The 21,032-nt window shown below is 36.9% G+C and overlaps 1 protein-coding gene across 2 annotated transcripts in view; it reads left to right on the forward strand.

Annotated features, from left to right (window-relative positions):
* The window catches only part of LOC145671862 (proteasome subunit beta type-6-like), a 55,815-nt gene that overhangs the window by 6,941 nt on the left and 27,842 nt on the right, over window positions 1–21,032 (forward strand). Inside the window, exon 3 of one of the 2 annotated variants that reach the window (XM_081741088.1) lies at window positions 10,100–10,231. The exons of the other annotated variant lie outside the window; for it this stretch is intronic. Within the exon in view, the coding sequence (XP_081597214.1) occupies window positions 10,100–10,231 (132 nt within the window). The remainder of the gene's footprint in view (window positions 1–10,099; window positions 10,232–21,032) is intronic. 2 annotated transcript variants of the gene reach the window in all.

Consider the following 21,032-nt stretch of genomic DNA (forward strand, 5'->3'; position numbering starts at 1 on the left):
TTTTTTTCTCAAAGCACAGCAACTCTACATTGGCACTGAGTAAACCACAGCGAACCGGCAACAATCATATCAACAATTTCTTTAATAGTTTTGTCTGCACATTTTTCTCTTAGTCGAGCGTACAAATTGATGACAATTTACTTAGCTTGACTTTAAAGAGGTTTCCCTTCTTCGTGTTTGCGATAATACTGAGAAGATGATAATTCGGATTCATTCATATTTTCAACTTCGCGCTTAACACTCTCCATGGTTTCAGTTTCAGAACACCCACGTATTCACTCTAACGCACGCGCAAAGACGATATTTGGCAGAGCAGTGTTAAGGCGGATTTTCATGCCCGCGTTAGAACGGAAGCATCACATGTAGCGTATTCACCGTAAATTATTTTCGTTTTCATACATCCGTGCGTGTATTGCGCCAAATTACTACTCCCTAGCTAATGCGCATGCGTAAAATAGAAAGTTTGCGACTTCCGCCATGTTAGTCAGTGAATACAATAGTGTACGCGCGCTACTTCCGTCAGAATTGAACAAATTTCTACTCTGACGCGAGTGTAGCGCGCCATCTCCGATGCGTGATTTCATTGGTTGTTTAGCACAATCGCTCGCAACTCACGGAGGTAAAGGACACATGAAAATCCGCCTTTACTCTGCACAAAAATTGCAGAAGTTACATGTGAGTTCCGTTCTTTCTTTTGTTTCATTTATCAGCAGGCAAAGAACTTTCATACGGGGTAGCTACTCTATTTAATTTATATATCATATAAAAATATTAAGCCATTTCGTATTCATTGTGGACGGTTTCTAACATTGATCAATTAACTAATTTTACTGGACCTCTGTTTTTGATATAAGATTTTTCAAGTTTATAATCTTGCAACACTTGCAAGAGAGTCGCATCTTAGCTGCTGGCTTTTCACTCCTTTCTTTCCTTCTCTCTTTTCGATTCTGAGTCGTGACATCATTTTCATAACCCGTTACTAATAAATGTAGTATCTTTTATTTTAAATATTGTTTCTGTTTTTGACATTTTTATATACTTGAACTCAATTAACCCTTGGAATTGATCTCCTACGTAATGTTTTACGTGTGTAACGTGAGGAACTATGTAATGTGCGCGGAATCGCCTGAATTGAAGCTGCGTACCTCGGTTATCAGGATAAGGTCGCGGCAAGTACAGGTCGGTGTGGCCTGGCACGAAGTCGGCTTTCCAAAACATCCCAAAGGTGTTCTAAGAATTTAATCAGGACTCTGTGCAGGCCAGTCCATTAAAGGGATGTTATGGTCGTGTAACCACTCCGCCACATGCCGTGCAGTATGAACAGCTGCTTGATTGTGTTGAAAAATGCAATCACCATCCCCGAATTGCTCTTCAACAGTGGGAAGCAAGAAGGTGCTTAAAACATCAATGTAGGCCTGCGCTGTGAGAGCGCCACGCAAAACAACAAGGGGTGCAAGCCCTCTCCAAGAAAAATACGACCACACGATAACACCACCACCTCTGTTGGCACTACACACGATGACAGATGACGTTCACCGGGCATTCGCCATACCCACACCCCGCCATCAGTGCTCCACATTGTATACCGTGATTCGTCACTCCACATAACGTTTTCCCATTGTTCAATCATCCAATGTTTACGCTCCTTACATCAAGCGAGGCGTCGTTTGGCATTTACTTGCGTGGTGTGTGGTTTATGAGCAGCCGCTCGAACATGATATCCAGATTTTCTCACCTCACGCCTAACTGTCATAGTACTCGGAGTGCATCCTGATGCAGTTTGGAATTTCTGCGTGATGATCTGGATAGATATCTGCTTATTACACTTTACGACCCTCTTCAACTGTCGGCAGGTCTCTGTCGGTCAACAGACGAGGTCGGCCTGTACGCTTTTGTGTTGTACGTGCCCCTTCACGTTTCCACTTCACTATCACATCAAACACAGTGGACCTAGGGATGTTTAGGAGTGTGGAAATCTCGCGTACAGACTTCTGACACAAGTGACACCCAATCACCTGACTACGTTCGAAGTCCGTGAGTTCCGCGGAGCGCCCCATTCTGCTTTCTCACAATGTATATTGACTACTGAGGTCGCTGATAATTAGTACCTGGCAGTAGGTAGCAGCACAATGCACCTAATATGAAAAACGTATGTTTTGGGGGTGTCCGAATACTTTTGATTACATAGTGTATTTGTCGAACTCTCAATATGGTTTTAGGTGTAATCGATCAATTACTTCAAATTTATTAAAGAGTCAAACTAATGACTCTTTCAATAGAGGGAGACAAGTAGATGTAATATATACAGACTTCAAACGAGCTTTCGACTTGGTTGATCATGGTGTACATCTCAGAAAGCTGAGAATGTTTGGTATATCGAGGGATTTAATTAAATTGTTTTATTACTATTAACATTTAACTGAAAGAATTCAATATGTTATCTTTAATAATAACAAATCCAAGCAATATTCGGTATATTCAGGGGCACCTCAAGGATCAAATTTAGGTCCTTTACTTTTTCTGATAATGATTTATGATCTACCAGAAGCTTTTAAACATACATCATGTCTGATATTTGCGGACGACACCAAATTATATAATGAAATTAAAACAGAGGGATTGTAATATATTACCGTCTGATATAAATAGACTAAATGGATGGTGTATGAAAAACAAATTCCAACTGAATATTTCTAAATGTTATGTAATGACTTATACACTTAACAGAAAACAAATATTGTTTGAATATACTATAGGAAATCAGAGATTAAGAAAAAAAGGAAATTATAAGAGATCTAGGGCTTTGGTTTGACATGAATTTGAAATTCAAATACCATATAAATATAATAACTAATAAAGCTTTTAAAATGCTCGGCTTTATAAAGAAGTCAAGTCATTATTTTAAAATACTAGAACTATATTATCGTTATATAATGCATTTGTACGATCAAAATTAGAATATGCATCTATAGTTTGGGATCCTTTTAATTAGTATCTAAAACAACAAATACAGACATTATTGAAACAACAACTAAAGCAACAAATTATTGAAATATACTGCTTATAAAATGTTTGGTATACAAACACAATATATTTCTTACGAAGTACTTCTTAAAAAATGTAAATTGTTGTCACTAGAAAATAGGAGATTTATACAAATAGTGTTATATCTTAATACATTGTTTGATAATAGGGAAGAAAATATGTTTTTATCAGGCAGATTACCTTTTCATTGGCCTCGACAAAGTCTAAGAAGAAGACATACTTTTTACATGCCTCATAATAGAATAAATATTAATAAAAATTCTCCACTGTATAAATTATGTGATGCGGATAATAGAATTGGGACTATGTGTTTATATATAATTCAGTATAAATTTAAGACTTTCAAGCGAAAGTGATTTGAGACGTTAATTGATAAATTGTAGATTAGTATTTTGTATAAGTTATAACCTGAAGAAGAACAAAGGGTATACTTATTATAATTTTATACGGAAATAAATTAGAGATAAAGAGGGCCCCTTAGCAAGAAAGCTCGCCCCCTTGAGTGATGCACCAATCTATATCTACGTGCACCCCTACATGCAGTTAGAAATCTAAAGCAGCATGTCGAATGTTGTGTCGCGCCGCGGTTTTTATCCAAAGACATTTATCGGGCAGTGTGTGTTAGAGAAAGAAAGAAGAGTAAAATAGAAGATAGGAAAGCGCGTGAAGATTTTTCACCTCACCGTTGGCTTGGGTAGTAGGAGGGAAAAACCTGGGAAACACATGGAGTCCAGGAAAAAAACCTTTATCGGTCATGCACATGCTAAAGTTATTTACATGGGAAACCACACTAAGAAGGGGTGGAGAAAATCCATGTAAAATTATTCTTTACTGTCTGTATTTATTCTAACTTAAAAAGCTGAGTGTGAGTTAATCTAAGTTGTTAATTGTCTGTAGTTTGGTGGGTGAGTTTGGTTAGTAGGGTATTGTGTTATTTTTTAAGCATACAACATGGTGCTTGACCTCGCCTGGTCGTTATCGGTGTGCAGTGGTCGCAGCTGCTCAATTTCACTCTTTTCTCTCGGGTTATTTCTTTCTGGAGTTGCTCCCTCTGACGTGGATGCTTCTAGTAGCTATCTGTGGTTTGGTTACATATATCTGTCCAGTCCTTGTTGATATGGTGTTAATGGTTAATTTAAAGATCTTTTTTGTTGCTGTTGTTATTGCATCTGTAAGTGTTGGCCTGCTTCCTGGTGGTGTGGTCATAGTTAGTATCGATGTTACCCATGTTACTATTTGCTGTGTCGCTTTCTCTGTGGCTTCCTCTATTGCTTGATTTGTTATGTGGTTGTGAGTTGTTATGTGTCTCTTCTGTCTTTAATCGTTGAACAGTGTTGTCTTCCTGTCCCTCATAAGGGCCTGAATATGTGAACTTTTCTTCTGTGATGAGCCTGGGCCTGGGCACCTGAGTTGAAGTTTTTGGTCTCTCATGACATTCACTGCTGCCTGTTCTGTGACCATTTAGTTTGCATGTTGCACAGAAGTTTCTATTTACTGGCAGGCTACATGCATCTGTATGCGTGCTACCACACCTGTTGCATACTCTCTTACTAGTACATTGATACTTTCTATGTCCGTATGCGTAGCAGTTCCAACATGGTGACGGTCGTGACTAGCTTCTGGATTGCTCCACTTTGTATATCCTAGTTTCGATGAGTAGGCTGTATGTAATTAGTCTATTTATGTGATCTGCGTTGGTAGAGAATAACCTTACAAGTGGAGTTGGGCCGTTCTCTCACTGGATCCTGGTTATTGCGGTGTACTGGATTTTTTGGTTAAGTAGTTCTTCTTCGAGGGTTGTTTGTTCTTTGTTTGTGGGGAATCCCTTTATGACACATGTGAACATATGTGGTTTCTTACTCTCATTCTTCTGACTTCTCTTCAGTGATTGGTTTGATGTTTTGTATTCATTGGTTTCTGATTGGCTATTGTTCGTGGACGCCTTACTGGCAGCTGCAGTTTTGTTTTGGTCCTGGGAAGGATCGGGTTTTCTGGTCTTCACTTCTGTTGGGTTGGTTTCCACCTGGGTGGAGTTGCTTCTCTCCTGTTGGTCCTTGGAAGGGCCGGGCTTTCTGGTTTTCAGCTGTGTTGGGTTGGTTTCCACCTGTATGCAATTGTTTTTCACCTGTGTGTGAATGGTTTCTCCTGTGTGAGATTGGCTTTTTCTTTAGGTTTGGCTCCCTCCAGTGTGAGTCTTCCTGTTGTTTCTTCTGTTGGTGCTTTTTCTTCCAGTGTTTTCTTTTTCCTCCCTCTCCTGTGGACTACTTGGAAGTCATCGTCCTCTAGATTGATTCTCGCTTCTCGTCTTTGGGTTGGCAGTGGCAGCTTGGTCCTCATGTCCATGCAGTACTCCACCTGTAAGTGGTGCTCTGGGCTTATGGGATGGTGATCATCATGAGGGCCGGCATCTTGCTGGTTTTGTGTGTGGCGACTCTGGCTCGAGTCAAACATCTGGTCTTCCACATCGTCTCTTCTCAGGTACTTCTTGAAGCTTTCCTCCATCAGTGCGAGTGCTTGAGTATGCATCTCCTGTCCCTCAGATGTGGAGAAACCTAGGCTGCTCTAGAAGGAACCAGGTCCCTCATCCTCCTTGCCGCTCTGCTCCTCAACTCTGTCCCTCCTTCTGTTTGACCTCTGTGTTGGTGGTGGTTTGTGATTGCTCTTTGATCTCGGAATGTTTGTCTGCGTGGCTCTAAAAAGGGCCGAAAATTCTGGTTTTGGTTTGGTTCTAACAGGGGCCAGATTCTCCAAGTGAGATGTTTGTGTCTCTCCATGCTATCTAAAACAGATAGTACTGAGTTCCTGTCAGCTGACTGTCGGCAAAGTCTGTACAAACTATACGGACAGTGCGAATTTTGGTCCGCGATAGGGGGTCCAGCCGACAGAAAAACAATGCCTATTCCTTCTAAATAGCGGTGTGTGTAGTAGAATGTTGTCAGTAGCACTTTATTTCGAAAGTAACTGTCTGCAGCATATCTTAAGGAAGACTAGCAATTTTTGTTTCTCTGCTTCAACAGCTCCTTCAGTTGGCACCGTTAGGTTTCCGGAGTATTAACTGAAGATCATCTTCATCTTGCTCCTGAAGGTCTCGAAGAAAACTTTTATTCGCCGCTATCTTCTTTCTTCTCTCTCTGCCACTACTGCAACTCAGCTTCTCTGTGTCAGCATCCCCTTTAAATGCATGTTTAAATACCAACTATATGTATGTTTGGTGTTGCACATCCTTTGGTGATTGCATATAAAATTTTGTACTTTATAATTGCCTTTGGGTGTTAAGTACAATAAATTTTTATTATTATTATTATTATTATTATTATTATTATTATTATTATTATTATTATTATTATTATTATTATTATTATTATTATTATTATCTCAATAACAGAAAAAATCAGATTTTTTTAAACTAGGAAATTTATAGGGGTCTATAATGAACTAATAATTGTTTTCAAGATGTTTCTTATAGTGGAGTAATTTAACTGTTTGGGTAGATTTAAGGTTGCTTTCAACAGCGAGGCTACATGAGAATCTGTATTCACCATTTACCGTCGGATATGAACCACATGAGTTTTCTTTCTGGAAATGGAACCCGGGCCTCCTGCACAGAACAAGTGTGAGCGGAACAATTTAAGTGCCCGATAAATATGACGTCATGGGGTACCGTAGATTTTGGTCTATAAGAAAAGAGATGGAATCAATTAATTTCCTTAATAGAATTTTGTAGTTAATATCTAGATTCTGCCTGAACCTTTGGTGTTATTCACTATCTTTTAGTTATTCACTAAAATTCAAATCAGTGGTGGGAAGCATAGAAATCCTTCAGTTATCCAGTCCAAACTTCTTTTACTTGGATGTGTCCTCTTTTCTGGGCTCTAAACGTAGCCGCACATTAACCAAAGGACAGGACAGCCAAATCGAGGCACATTTGAAGGAGAAACTGTGAACAATGAAGTAAAGACTTGAGCCGAATATGTGTTAGACCAAAAGTGGGGAACTTGCAGCCTTCAGTCATAAAGTGCGTCCTTCAGGGTTTGTACTGAAAAATGGTAAATTATATAATGTATGTGAAATATACGGCAAATCAAGAATACTTTGAGGACTCAGATCATAGGTGTGCACCTTCAAGACCGATTTAAGCTCAAAACGTTCATGCTAGTACCTAGTAACCCGATCTCTCGACAAAAACGACCTCACAGAACTTAATAGGTGAGCAAAAAGTAAATGGTTGATGCATTTTTTTTTACGTTATCCTTTTAATATGCTAAAGTGTTTTACATTTCATCTAAATTATTAGCGTAACTATATAACTAATAACTCAAAAGTTACTAATAAGCTTAGGTCTATTCAAAACTAGCATATGCGTCCTTCTTGGCAAATAAGCATTGGCAATGTGATCTTTAAAGCAAGAAAGGTTCTCCACTACTATGGTAAATAAACACTTCTCCAATGTGGTGATTTAGACATAAGATCAATACGAAGTTCCTCTAAATATAGAATGTGTATATATGGATTATTTCTCATATATACACATAAACAATAATAATAATACCAATACTAAATATCATATCAATAAATATCAGGCTTGGATTTTCTCTCCCTTTCTTAGTAACACCTTTAGATTAAATAATATACAGGGTGTTAATGAACTAAAGCGACAAACTGTAAGGGGTGATTCCTCCCATCAAAATAAGAGAAAAAGTCCATATGGACCTGTGGTGAAAAGTGCATAGTTTAAGAGCGAGGGCTGTCCAAAATCGCAAAAAAGCCAAATTTCAAGAGGCCCTATTTCGAATTCGAGAGACTGTGGATGGTGGTCCTTATCAGTGTGAAGGAAGTCATGTATACGCAGTCCAAAAATGCACATTTTATTAATGTTCAATGGGTGTACGGAGTATTTCCTACAGGGTGAAATTCCCAGACATGCCGTCAACTGAATTTTGAGGTATGCTCCGACTGTATGATTGGTCTAAAGTAGGCAAACGATAAGTTTTGATAGCAGTGAACACGGAATCCTTCGACCCGATGTCGGAAGTGTTAAGGATCGTCAGCAACACGGTCTCTCGTACTCGGGAAAACGCATGCTGTAATGTTTTCTTTCCCGCTTATAAGTGAAGAAAACTTGTAATATGCCGTGACGAAATACATCGCATCACACGCTATTCTGAACACAAAAAAACATGAAGCTTACCTCCTGCCTACTTTGGACCTTCCTTGAAATCAGGGTATGTGAACTTTTTCTCTTCGCCTCTTAAAGTTTGTCGGTATAGTTCATTAACACCCTGTATATTTCAATAACAATATATGCAAATAAGCAAACAAACAATAGCGTCAGAATGGCGAGTCCATCACGATCAAGTGTCGACCATCAAATATCTAAATACGCGTATTAATCAAATGCAATGATTTATATTCAGAGCTTTATCTATTACCCTGGTAGCGGAACACTTTTTAAGAATTTCTTCAGCGAAAGGCAAGGGTTAAAGTGTAAGATTATATCCTTCCTTTGCCATAATTGCTATGAGTATTTCTTGCTTTAACTTCTAGCTTTAATTTTTGTCTACACCAATTAAGGTAAACAGTAAATATTCAAAAGAACGAACATTTTCTTTAAATCTTGCACTACAGACTAAGGCTTCTCGGGTATTTTTTAACTGAAGTTTAAATTTCTGAATACAAATTGTTGGATTTAGATTTCTAGGCTTTCAGCATCTATAGCCATTTAGCCCGTCACATATGAGGTTATGACGTCCCTCGGCGAGCATGTCCCCCGGGAAAAGGAAAGGAAGAAAGGATTGGAGAAGGAAGTCCCCTGGGACCTTTGAGTTAGGTACTAGCCCAGCATCTGCCTGTTGTGAATTAGGAAAATTCAGGAAAACCTCATTCAGGATGGCTGGCCTGAAATAACTTTTAACACTTTTTCCACTGAGTGCCTTCATCGTGAATCGAACCCGGGACCGCTTGCACCAAAGGCAAGAACATAAGCGACTACGCTACGCGGGGCCACTGAATACAAATTGGATATGATGGTTAACGCAAGTGCCATAACATGTTTTTCCTTTGGAATCACCAGACTGCGAGCAATATTCTTGTTTCGTAGAATTGACATAGTCACCGATAAAATGTTCACATATATATCTTTTCACTATACAATATGAATATTCAATGCATAAAAATAGAAATTATACTCAGTGCCGTGTGCTTTGACAACGAAACCTTTTCTTCTCCACGAACAAGAAATTTTGACAAGAGTATTGATTGATTTCATTCGTAGTTTAGCATCCCTTTCAGCAGTGAGACTATATGAGACGTGGGTCTACACTTTAATGTGGAATCCGAACCACATGAGCTCTCACCGGGAATTGAACCCGGGTCTCCCACGCTAAAAGCGTGTACGCAAACCGCTTAGCCACGAGTTTTGCAGACAGAGATGTCCAGCTACAGTTGGTCACCTAACAAAAAACGTAACTGTGTTAGGGATTTCCTTAGTTTCTATTAGACATTATCTTTTCATATCGCTAGAGAGGGAGAGGTGGAAAGAAAACGAGGATTAGGAAGAGGAAGAACACAACTGATCGATGATTTGCAAGTTAAGTGAAGAAGGTGAAGATAGAGAAATATGGAAGAAACGAATTCTGGCTAGAACCTTAAAAAATAATCGCAAGATTTGCCAACAGAGTACTTAATAATAATAATAATAATAATAATAATAATAATAATAATAATAATGATAATAATAACAAATGAAATCTGTACCTTTACTAACTATAAAGTGTAATGTTTGTGTCTCCTTAAAATTTGAATTCAATTCTAACAATTCTCAAAAATGTTCAATTCTTTCTATCTATGGGCTTTTAGTAAAGTCTGTTGTCAGTCAGAAAATATTGTGAAGCATTGTCTTACAGGGCGTTTGATGTTCTAAGCATATAATCTGTCTACTCGTCTCCAGCCGCTGCTTTAGTTAAATGTTACAGTAATAAGAATTCATTTCAAATATTCAAGATTATTGCTGCAGTTTTTTTTATAGCTACATTATAAATAAACTTTTGTTTTGCAGCCCATATGTAATAAATCGAATTTCTGACAAACTAATGAAAATTACTGACAATATCTATTGTTGCCGAGCTGGAACAGTGGCTCACACTCAAAAGATTGCTGAACTAGCGATTGCCAACTTAGATTTACATAGGTAAGTATCATTAAAAAAATAGTAAGTTAATGTACAGGTTTATCGTCTTATGTAAGCAGATTCTAGGTTAACGCAGGTAGCAATGTAGACTGATTCAGATGTATAGTAGATAGGAGGCACTAATTTAATCAGGGGTAAAAGTGAGAGAGAAACGGGTAACATCGTTCCCCCACTTCCAAAATAATGTCTGTGGCTTGCTCCATTTCCTGAAAAATTACAATGGGCCGAGATAGGCATGGGAGATGGCGTGACGTCATGCATCGTTCCTTTATCTTTTCAAATTCACTTTAATTCCTGAATTTAATACATATTCTAAATTTAACTTATATTTTCTTAATTGCAAAGCATCGGATAATACGAGGGCCACATTCTAAGCTACCAGAAGAGAATCGTGAGATATGGCGAATCGCAAATTAGTCAGATCGGTGCATTGAAGATCGCACATCCTCCATAGCAGAAGGCAACCTCTGGTGTTTAATAATTGTGGAATAGTGAACTGAAACAGCATCTCCAGTGCAATCGAAGCGCCCGCGAAGTGTAAACTACATGGTATGATTTTAATTTTTCTAGGCAGCTGCTTATCTCTCTGAAATTCCAATATCAGATAGTTGGCAAACCACATTCTATCCCTTTCACGAACAATATGATTTATGTGTTCACCAAGATTGTTTTCCGCCATAGATACCATACCGTTGCCTATTCTCGTCGTGTCGATCGATAGATATTTCTTTAAACTCTTTGTAGCACTTATACACACAACAATCATTTATAATATTCCCATCATATATTTAATCATTCAACGATGAATGGCGGCTGTATTGTGACCTCTCGTCTGGAAAAATCGAATAACATCATGTAGTTCACACTTGGCGGGCGCTTCGATTCCACTCGAGAAACAGTTTCACACTCATTACTCCACAATTATTAAACATCAGAGTCTGTCTTCTCGTATGGAACATGTGCGATCTCCAATAAACAGATTTGACTAATTTGGGTTTTGCCACCATCTCACGTTGTTCATCTGTGGCGGCTACTGAAGTTTGATTTAAAAAAAACAGGCCCCTGTATTTTGATATAATTGATATTGTTGATTATGAAGATATAGAATGAACTAGAAAAAGGTTACCATCCAAGAAATTATCCTAGGATACTATAAATTTGAAGGCATTAAAGTAAATTGGACGTGGATATTTGTATATAACAACATAATATGTTTGGGAACAAATTGCGGAAAAGCATTACTCGATAAGAAATTCGTAGATATTACCATTACGCTAAACCTCTTCCGAAAATAATTTGTTGCATGAAATAATGATTGAAAGATTCCATAATATTACTTGCGGATAAGGAAAAAGAACGTAAAGATAAGATATATACCAGCGATATTATCCAAAGCTTTTTAGAGCTTCGCTCATCTTCTTTGTTTTCCGAGAAAATGTTCCGCTTGTTATTTTCAATCGTCTGCCATTATTATTACATGAAAAACAGAGTACTAATGAAAGTGAAAACACACGTCATTATAAATAATAATAATAATAATAATAATAATAATAATAATAATAATAATAATAATAATAATAATAATAATAATAATAATAATAATAATAATAATAATAATAACCGAAACGACTCAGGATAAAAACGAAAATGTTGACGAATGACAAATGGATTAATAGGCATTAACAAAGTGAGCGTTAAGCATTGGGCAGCGACTGTGAGACACTGATATTACGAATTTAAGTTAAAATTTGCTTCAGAAATGATCAAAAATTTCATTTCTACCGCTCGTCTTTTCTTTGTATTCGCCCTCCCCCCTCTCTGGAAATTGACAAGAAAAGCCTAGTCGCTTGAACTTCAATAATGTGCATTTCATTTACGTTGACCTTTCTCAACCCTTAACTGGTCATTGAACCAAAGCACTATGGGGAGACATTTTATGACAAAGCGGAAGAGCTCTGAAGACATTTCTTTCTAGTCGGATAATTTCCCCAATCCCAGAAGCAACACATGCAGTTCACTTCCTTTTGTTTGTTGATCCACTTCTATTTCAAAGACATATTTGGTAATGATATTCTCTAGCAAGGTCACAGAAGGGTTGTTGGGAGAGGAATGAAGATTCTGTTATATTTGTATTTTGTGCATATGATGGGATTGTGGAAAGAATGCCCCCTTCTTTAGTCATACTGCCGTAGTGCTTAATATAACATCTGTTGAAAAGCAAAACTTCCTGCATTTCATTTCATATTCGTAAAATCTCCCTTTTTCCCTTTTTAAAAAATCTTTCCTAAATCTCCTGCGCTGCGGGAAGTTTTCCTCAAACTAGCATCACATGTGAGTGTGGCATTGGCGTCAATTCATATACGAGTCCATTTTAATCGTAAAGGGGTGTTTTACAGACTACCACGCAAAGATTGGATTTTATTGTCCTTTTGATGTATTTTACCTGTATCTCAGTCTGCAAAATATTCGAAGCTATTTGGAAAGTTTTTCATCATAACATTTTCTCTAATAAATATTCACATTTTAAGCACAAAATTAATTTTCCAGTTTGGCGCCCTCTTCACCCGGCGCCTCCTGCGAATGCATAGTTCACAGGATTCAGGATCCGGCCCTGGGTTAATGAGATATAGTTCAAAATACCCAGTACGGTTAAGGAGATATTATCCAAAATACACAATACGGCTAATGAGATATAGTAAAAAATACGCAGTACGGTTGAAATATAGTCCAAAATATAGAGTACGGTTAATGAGATATACAGTACTGGCACAATTATTATGGATTTTTGATAAAACCAAACTTTTGTGCAAAAATGTCTTGCAAACAATTTTATTAACTAATACTTTATTTACTTTACTACACCAGTACCAAACAAATATTTATTAGTTATTTTAAGTGGGTTTTACAGTCTTATATGGGAGTGTCTGGCAATACAGAGAGAAAATGTCTGACAGCCCTGACACAATCCTGACACAACCGTGACATTGTCTGGACAGAGCTCAGTAATAGTCTGGCATTTACGTGGAGAAATGTGTGTTTGTTGCATTGTCTGCCTGTCATTTGCATGTCATCACTTTAGTTCTGTGTATTTGTGCATTTAAGTTTAATGCCAACTTTTTTTTCAGATTTTCTAATGTTTTTATGCAACTGAGCAGATATGGGCAAAGTTCGTGATTTGAGTCCTCGCAAGGTTGAACAGATTAGTGTTTTATTGAAAGAAACCATCTTAAAACAGAAAGAAATAGCGAAGAAATTTAAAGTTTCAACTCAAACTGTCAGTAATATCAAGAAGAAATTGGAATATGGCCACAGTTTGGCATCAAATAGGGTTGGAAAATGTGGTAGACCTAAGAAAACAACACTGAGAATGGACAGAAAAATAATTAAAATGACAATTAACAACAGAAGAGCATCTTGCAGAATGATTTCCAACCAACTTGCAGCAGAGGGCATTACCATTGCTCGCAGAACAGTAAATAAGAGACTATTGGAAGGTGGACTAAAAGCATATCGTTCCAGGAAAAAGCCTATCCTTACTGACAAGATGACACAGGCTCGTAAGGCCTGGGCAGAGGCTCACGTTGACTGGACATCTGAGCAAGAAGATAAGAGTTTAAAATATTCATGTAAAAACGTTAATAACACAAATGATTAAAATTATGCAAAATATTAAACTTTACTTCCAATTTTAAGCCTTGCAGACTTTCACGTATTTAAGTCTACTCGTTATTCAATTGCTTCCATCACTTTCTTCAGTCGTTCAACACATTATTTTGTGTACTGTATTGTTGCAGGTTGTGTTCTCTTACGAGTCTACCATTGCAGTGCTTGACGACCGTGTGCAGACTGTAAGAAAGCGATCAGGTGAGCAATTTACACCGGAATGTTTAAAGAAGACTGTAAAATTCCCTCAGAAGGCCATGGTCTGGGGAGCCATTTCTGTGCATGGTACAAATCGTTTGGAGATTGTTGATGGCACCATGGACCAGTAAAAGTACAAAGAAGTACTACAAAGACGTTTGCTACCTCAAACAAGGGACTGGTTTGCGGATAGACCTTGGATTTTTCAACAGGACTCAGCCCCGTGTCACACGGCAAGGTCAGTGAAGACCTGGTTTGAAGAAAATGGTGTAGAAGTGCTCTCATGGCCTGGAAATTCCCCGGATATGAATCCGATTGAGAGTTTATGGTCTGTATTGAAAGATGAAATACATGAAGTTCCCATAACGACCAAAACAGAACTCATGCAACGTCTTATCAAAGTATGGGTTCATTCAGGTAGAAAAAGGGAATTGTGCAGAAAGTTGATCACTGGAATGCCCAGACGTGTTAAAGCACTTGTTAATGCAAAGGGTGGACAAACTAAATAGTAAAATAGTTATTTACTATTGACGTACTCACTATTTGTGAATAAAATTGATTTGCATTATTATTTGTTTGCTTAAATGTCGTTTTTGTAGAAAAATGTTTTTTTTTGTCAAAAATCCATAATAATTGTGCCAGTGCTGTAGTTTAAGATACCCAGTACGGTTAATGAGATATAGTTTAAAATACCCAGTATGGTTAATGAGATATAGTCCAAAATATACGGTACGGTTAATGAGATATAGTCTAAAATATTATGATTAACTTTTAATTTCTGCTTAACTATTATATTGTCTAAAGATGAGATATACATCAATTTATTTCTTTTTTGCTAGTCACGGACGACTAGCAGGGTACCGCCCTTTATATCGGGAAATAGAGTGAAGGAATGATGACTATTAGGAAAGTGTGGATAGGTACTGGTAGATTTATTAAACTTTATTTCAACATTATATTGTACATAATCGTAAATATATTGGGAGGATATTAAACTTTATTTCAACATGATATTGTACATAATCATAAATATATTGGAGGACATTTACTGATCAACAGAACAGTAAATCATATAATATGGGAAGGGGTGGCCATTAACCATAATCATATCTGAAGGTGAATGGGAATGAATGGTAATGAGGTGCATCAGACGTCACAGAAACGGGTTTTGTTAGCAACACAGATGCGTGTTATCTTCTGATCCGGAGACAACTCCGGATCTGATGGAGACAGGGGAAGCCCAGTTAGACAAGGGGACTACTGTTCAAAAGATGGAATAATGTAAGGCGATGCCATGTCGGTGATGTCTGTGATGAAAAAATGGTCAGGACTGTCAGGTGGTAAGGAGAAGTGGTAAAGGGCAAAGAGAAGCGAAAGAGGGGTATGACGAAGAAGGTCATTGCACGGATATAAAACAAAGTGACATTTTCTCTGTTTCTATATGGTTCAAATGACGACATATTAAATGCGATCGTCTACTTTCATAAGTATTGTGAGATAGAGAGCACATGTTGTCTTTATAAGTTGGATCATGCAAACGTAATACCAGTCTAATCGTTAGCTTAATGCGATTTGGGGTTGCGGTTTTATATTTATTTTGATATAAGAATATTCTGCTGAATACAAATTTTAAATTACGCTAGAATTATGATTTCAAGTTGAATACTCTGTGATGTTATCGTTCTATGCTTCCATTCTCAGCAAAACACACGAAGAAGAAAAGGAGCACGCAGAAAACTTAGTGTTGAAAAATAGCAGTAATGGCCAGTATCTAAGAACATGGAAAGCGTTGGTAATGATTTTGCAAGCACAACATTCCTGGATCCACCTCTACGTGTACACTCCCACATACGCTTATTTCATTCTCCGTTCTTTCGCTCTAAAATTCCTCTCTAATTGTAGTGGTATGGCGCTATTTAATACATAGGAAATTATCATTAGAAAATATCACTCGGTATGTTTTAAAATTTCTTTCTGGATCGATATCTATGTATGTATGTATGTATGTATGTATGTATGTATCTATCTATCTATCTATCTATCTATCTATCTATCTATCTATCTATCTATCTATCTATCTATCTATCTATCTATCTATCTATATCTATATCTATATCTATATCTATATATATCTATATCTATCTATCTATCTATCTATCTATCTATCTATCTATATATATATATATATATATATATATAGGGTGTTAATGAACTATACCAACAAACTTTTGTAATATGCCATTACAGTCTAATGAGATTATGTTTTTAATAGGAGGGTGCCCGAAATTTTTTTTGCACCGACTGTACTTGACGTTTAACAAAAAAATTTCTGGCTGTTCATATAATTCGTAATTTTATTTGTTATTCTATTTCAAATTAACATGGAAAAACTGTAAAAAATTCATTGGGAATGATAGTTTTGGGAATCAATATCTTTATTTATATTTTAAATTAGTTATAAGTCTTGCATATGTATATGTAAATGGATTATTACAATTCTTACGGTGTCAGTGCTATCCGAAAATATAGATCCACTATTGGACGAAACTTTCCAGATCAAATAACCAATCTAAAATTCGACAGAATTTTCAGGACCACCCTTCACCTCTCTTTTAGATACCTAGGTCCTTCTAAAATCTAGTTTAATCCAGATTTTACCAAATTTTATTCGTTTCAAAGCCCCACCGCCAAAATGCTTAGTTTTGATTGGCTGATAAACCCACGCTATGATATTAGGGCGCAATTATTCCATTCCAAGCCGGAAAATCTTGCTGACAACAGCCAGATTTCGATCGTCGAGCTTAAAAGGTCGCAACGGAGTGAGAAAACTGCAAACAAGGTAATATTTGGGAGTTTTTTAACCTAAAATCGTTGGAAGTCTCTAGGAGCCAAAAAACTATTAAATTTCATAGTCAAAACTGGACTAAAAAAAGCTGAAATAGTAAGTGCAACAGTGACGCCATGTTTTCATCTGCGGATCGCTATGGACAGGATTCAACAGTAGTGTGATTTCCGTCTTTCTTTTCCCAAAACCGGTTCAGAAGATCAGTGTTTCCCATCATATTTCTACCTCCCAATTTTCCTACTAATTGAGGGTTACAAGACCTGTCCATTATAGATTTGTTTATATAGTTAGTGAGTGATTTTTTTTTAATTACATACATGGCGGTATTTAATTTTGTGGTAGTCAGTCCAGTAATCACAATGCACGTGTAAATTTCAGTAAGGGCTCCTATCTGACTCCCAAATTGGGAGTACGGCTTCCAGCGGGATGAGTTGAACATTCAGTTTGTTCCGGGTTCCTGCCCCTTCAGGGCAGGGGTCCTATTGCTAGCTAATACTCCGATATGTTCCCTCAGGGCATCGATTAAATAGGTCGAGTAAAGAATATGATTTAGTAAATATAAGGGCCAGTTGGCCCTGTTCATTTCTTTCCTTTCGTTACCTTTCATAGAGCCGATTTAACATGGTAAAATCTGAATGATTTCTGTGTATATTTATTAGTATAACATGTATTAATGTAGTGTGTAGTATGAATGTGGCATGATGTGTCTTGTAGTTCGAGTAGTATGTGTATATTTGTAATGTAGTATCAGTGATAGTGATAATTAAGTGATGAAAGAGTGTGTTGGACAGTGTAGTATTTACTATGCGATAAATTTTTATTACTCCGTCATTAAGTGAACGTAATATAGTATAATAATTCCGTGTACAAGGTCACATTCAGTTGTTCAAGGGTTCATTATATCGTCGCTAGCCCTAGTGTCAGAAGTCAGTACTAACCGCCATTCTTCCGTCGAGGTGCTTAGTGATTTAGTTTTCATGAAATTGACCTTTCTTTCCGAAATAAAACCTAGAAGGTATAATTCACAGCCCATATGAATGTACAGTTAGGTCAAGTGACCTAAAATTAATATATTCTGAAAGTTTCAACATTCTGCATAGTCTAGAAATCTAAATATTTAAATAAATAAACAATACGTAAATTTTTAACAGAAGTCGGGCGATATGATGCTAGTTCTTCGCTTTGAAAATATATTAAATGTCCATTTTTCTTCGTGGCTGTAGAATTTCATTGTTGATGCAGAATTTTATAAACATTAGACATTATCGCAGATAATTCTATTTTCAGTGAACATACATAGGATTTTTTTTTCTTTCGTTCTTAATAAAGCTACCAAGTATTACATAGTATTGTGTGTGTGGTAAAAGAGTCTTGGGTTCGAGTGAGGTTGTCGTGCGGTGATCGGAATGGGAAAATGTTTGTAGTGATTATAGATTTTAAAGTATTATGATGAAATGTGTAAATAGGCTGGGCGTAGATAGAGGAAACAGGGTGTTTGTAGAATATAGCGTCGTGGCAAATGAATATTAATGTGAATATGAATATTAATAAGTATATGAATATTGTAGTAAATGAATATAGAATATAGGACACCCATATAGTTAAATATATAGTAGCCCAGTGAATACTTCGCCGCGTGTTGATATATAGATATTGAATAGATACGTGTAACTACAAACATCTCAGGTTCTGACCCCTGCACCATAATATCACGCGGACCGGAGGGCGATATATAGTCGGACTATGGTAATACTTTGTAGTTTAATGTGTTATAGTAATAATCAACCATAGTAATACCATCTGATAGAAGGGGTAGCATCATATAATCGCAGACTAGACATATTGAATAATAAATTATGAAAAGACAATAGTAGTTAGACAACAGGGCTGTAGTGAATCATATCTTCTGGTCGGTTTTAAAAATAGAATGTACCACTCCGTGAGATTTTTTTTTCTTCACGTTACCTACTCAGGCTAGCTTACAATGTTCATGGAGGCGACAGCTCTGACTGGGTACAGAATCAAAACAATTAGTTATTGAAATTTATTTTCGCGTACCCGGATGTCGACCCCTAGTCCCTTTAAGTATTTTCATTTCTTTTCTTAGTTTAATTAGACGAGGGAAATTAACGACATCCCAGACTGTGGCGTGTCTGCGCGGGGTAGCTATCGGTGAGGTTTGGCATAGAAATCACCGATCCAAAATTCAGTTTATTTAATTTTTTTTTTATTTCGGCAAATCATTAGTTAGGGATATCTTAGATAATACTTCTATTCTAGTTTCATTACTGTCCTCGAACCTTCTTAGTTTTTTCTAAGGGGTCGAATATTTTTTTTTACTTAGAGATTTCAAAATTGGGGACGCAGTTACCTGGTCCCTTTCCCCCCTCCTTTTATCCTGCTGGTCTGGGCCGGATACGGGGATCGGATTTCAATCTTACAAGCCAACTCTTGTGGGATTGGGATCTGATGGACACAGAACTTGCATCCTTGGCAGCAGGGCGCCCCTTGAGTCTACGTATTTGAGTAGACCACCCTTTCTGGCATGTTAAGAATATTTTGGCTATGGATTTTGTTGAGAGCGAAATTCGACTTCTAACTTTGTAGCGTTAGTTATTTCTCACTTAAGTCTTTGGCGCCCCTATTCTTAGTCTTCCTTCTTCTCTATCTCTCTCTCTGTCTTCATTTCTTCAAGTTTTTTTTAATTTTTTCAACCTTCCCCCCCCCGAGATTTTGAACTTGTTACTTACGATTTATTTAACGTACAACTCTGATCTGAAATTACCAGCTGAGACGTTGCAAGACACGATTCATGAATGGAGTAGATAATGATTGGGTCCTCCATCACATTTTGACCTATCGCCGAAATGAACAAAGACTTCGTAGTTGACGACACTTCGATTACGTTCTTTCACCGTCGTTCCTCTTAAGTTTCTTTTTAATCCATTGGTCACTTTCCTTTCTGTTTTGGTTTTCAATTACCTTGTAGTTAACCTGGGCCCAGAAATTGTATTTTGATTTACCTAGTTATATCTAGAAATGCTCTGTGTTACGTGCCTGCCTCACAAAGTTTTTTTTTTCATTATTTAAGCACGAATTTAGTATATAAAAGTTAAAAATTTATAGACGCGCGGTATCAGATAAGATTTGATTTGTTTCCAAATGTAATGTTGGAAGTCATTTGTTTTCTTGGACAATGTTGCAACCTTGTAAAATTTTATTGTTGGGGATGATTAATTTAAATGTGTGCGCATTTATTATAAATATATATATATATATAGAGAGAAATAAATACTTCGAAATGTATGTGTAATTAGTATGTGAATATGATGTTAAAGTAAAAGTATGATATTAAATGTATTATGAATATATGTAAGAGCGCTCGTGTCTGTCCCCCTAGACGTGTATTGGTTGCTATAGTTTACCAGAAGTCTTCCGACGAATTTAAGAATGTAGATTTTGTTAAGAATACCGCCGTGCACTTAAGTAATTTTCCTTTTCTTCTGAATCAATGTAAGTGATAACCTCTGTAATTATATAATGGCATGCATTGAAAAAATATCGGCAGGTCTAAACGTAACCCACATCATAACAAATATTATCCCTGGACAATTAACCTAAAACCATTGTGGAAAGTGCACCTTGAATCCTTCTCACCTACATGTGTATCCTGTGACTTGACCAGTTTTTTTTTATCCTCAATTTGAACCATCATACTCCGTACACCTGTGGAAGATCTTTTTTTTTTAATCCGAACCATGTATAAACATATACGAAAGTGATCCTAATGAAAGGTCTCGTGAAGTGTCCCAGTGTTGGATAAATAACTTGAAATTATTCGATTAATAAATTTGGAAATAGACCGTCTAAGAGGAGAAACTTCTTCTAGTGAAAGTTATTTTCTCGAAATCCCTAGATGGGTATAGACGTAGCAGTGTGCGATTGCAGATATAAACTGTTACCAGTTACAAACCAAATATAGACGACGAATGGTTTTGTAAACCAATAGATATATATATATATACATATAGAGATATATATAAATGACCACAAACTAAGTTAAATGGAGCGAAACGTTTTGGACACTACGACTAG

Source organism: Thermobia domestica, chromosome 15 (assembly GCF_964235325.1).
Source record: "Thermobia domestica chromosome 15, izTheDome1.hap1.1, whole genome shotgun sequence".
Classification (NCBI taxonomy): Eukaryota; Metazoa; Arthropoda; class Insecta; order Zygentoma; family Lepismatidae; genus Thermobia; species Thermobia domestica.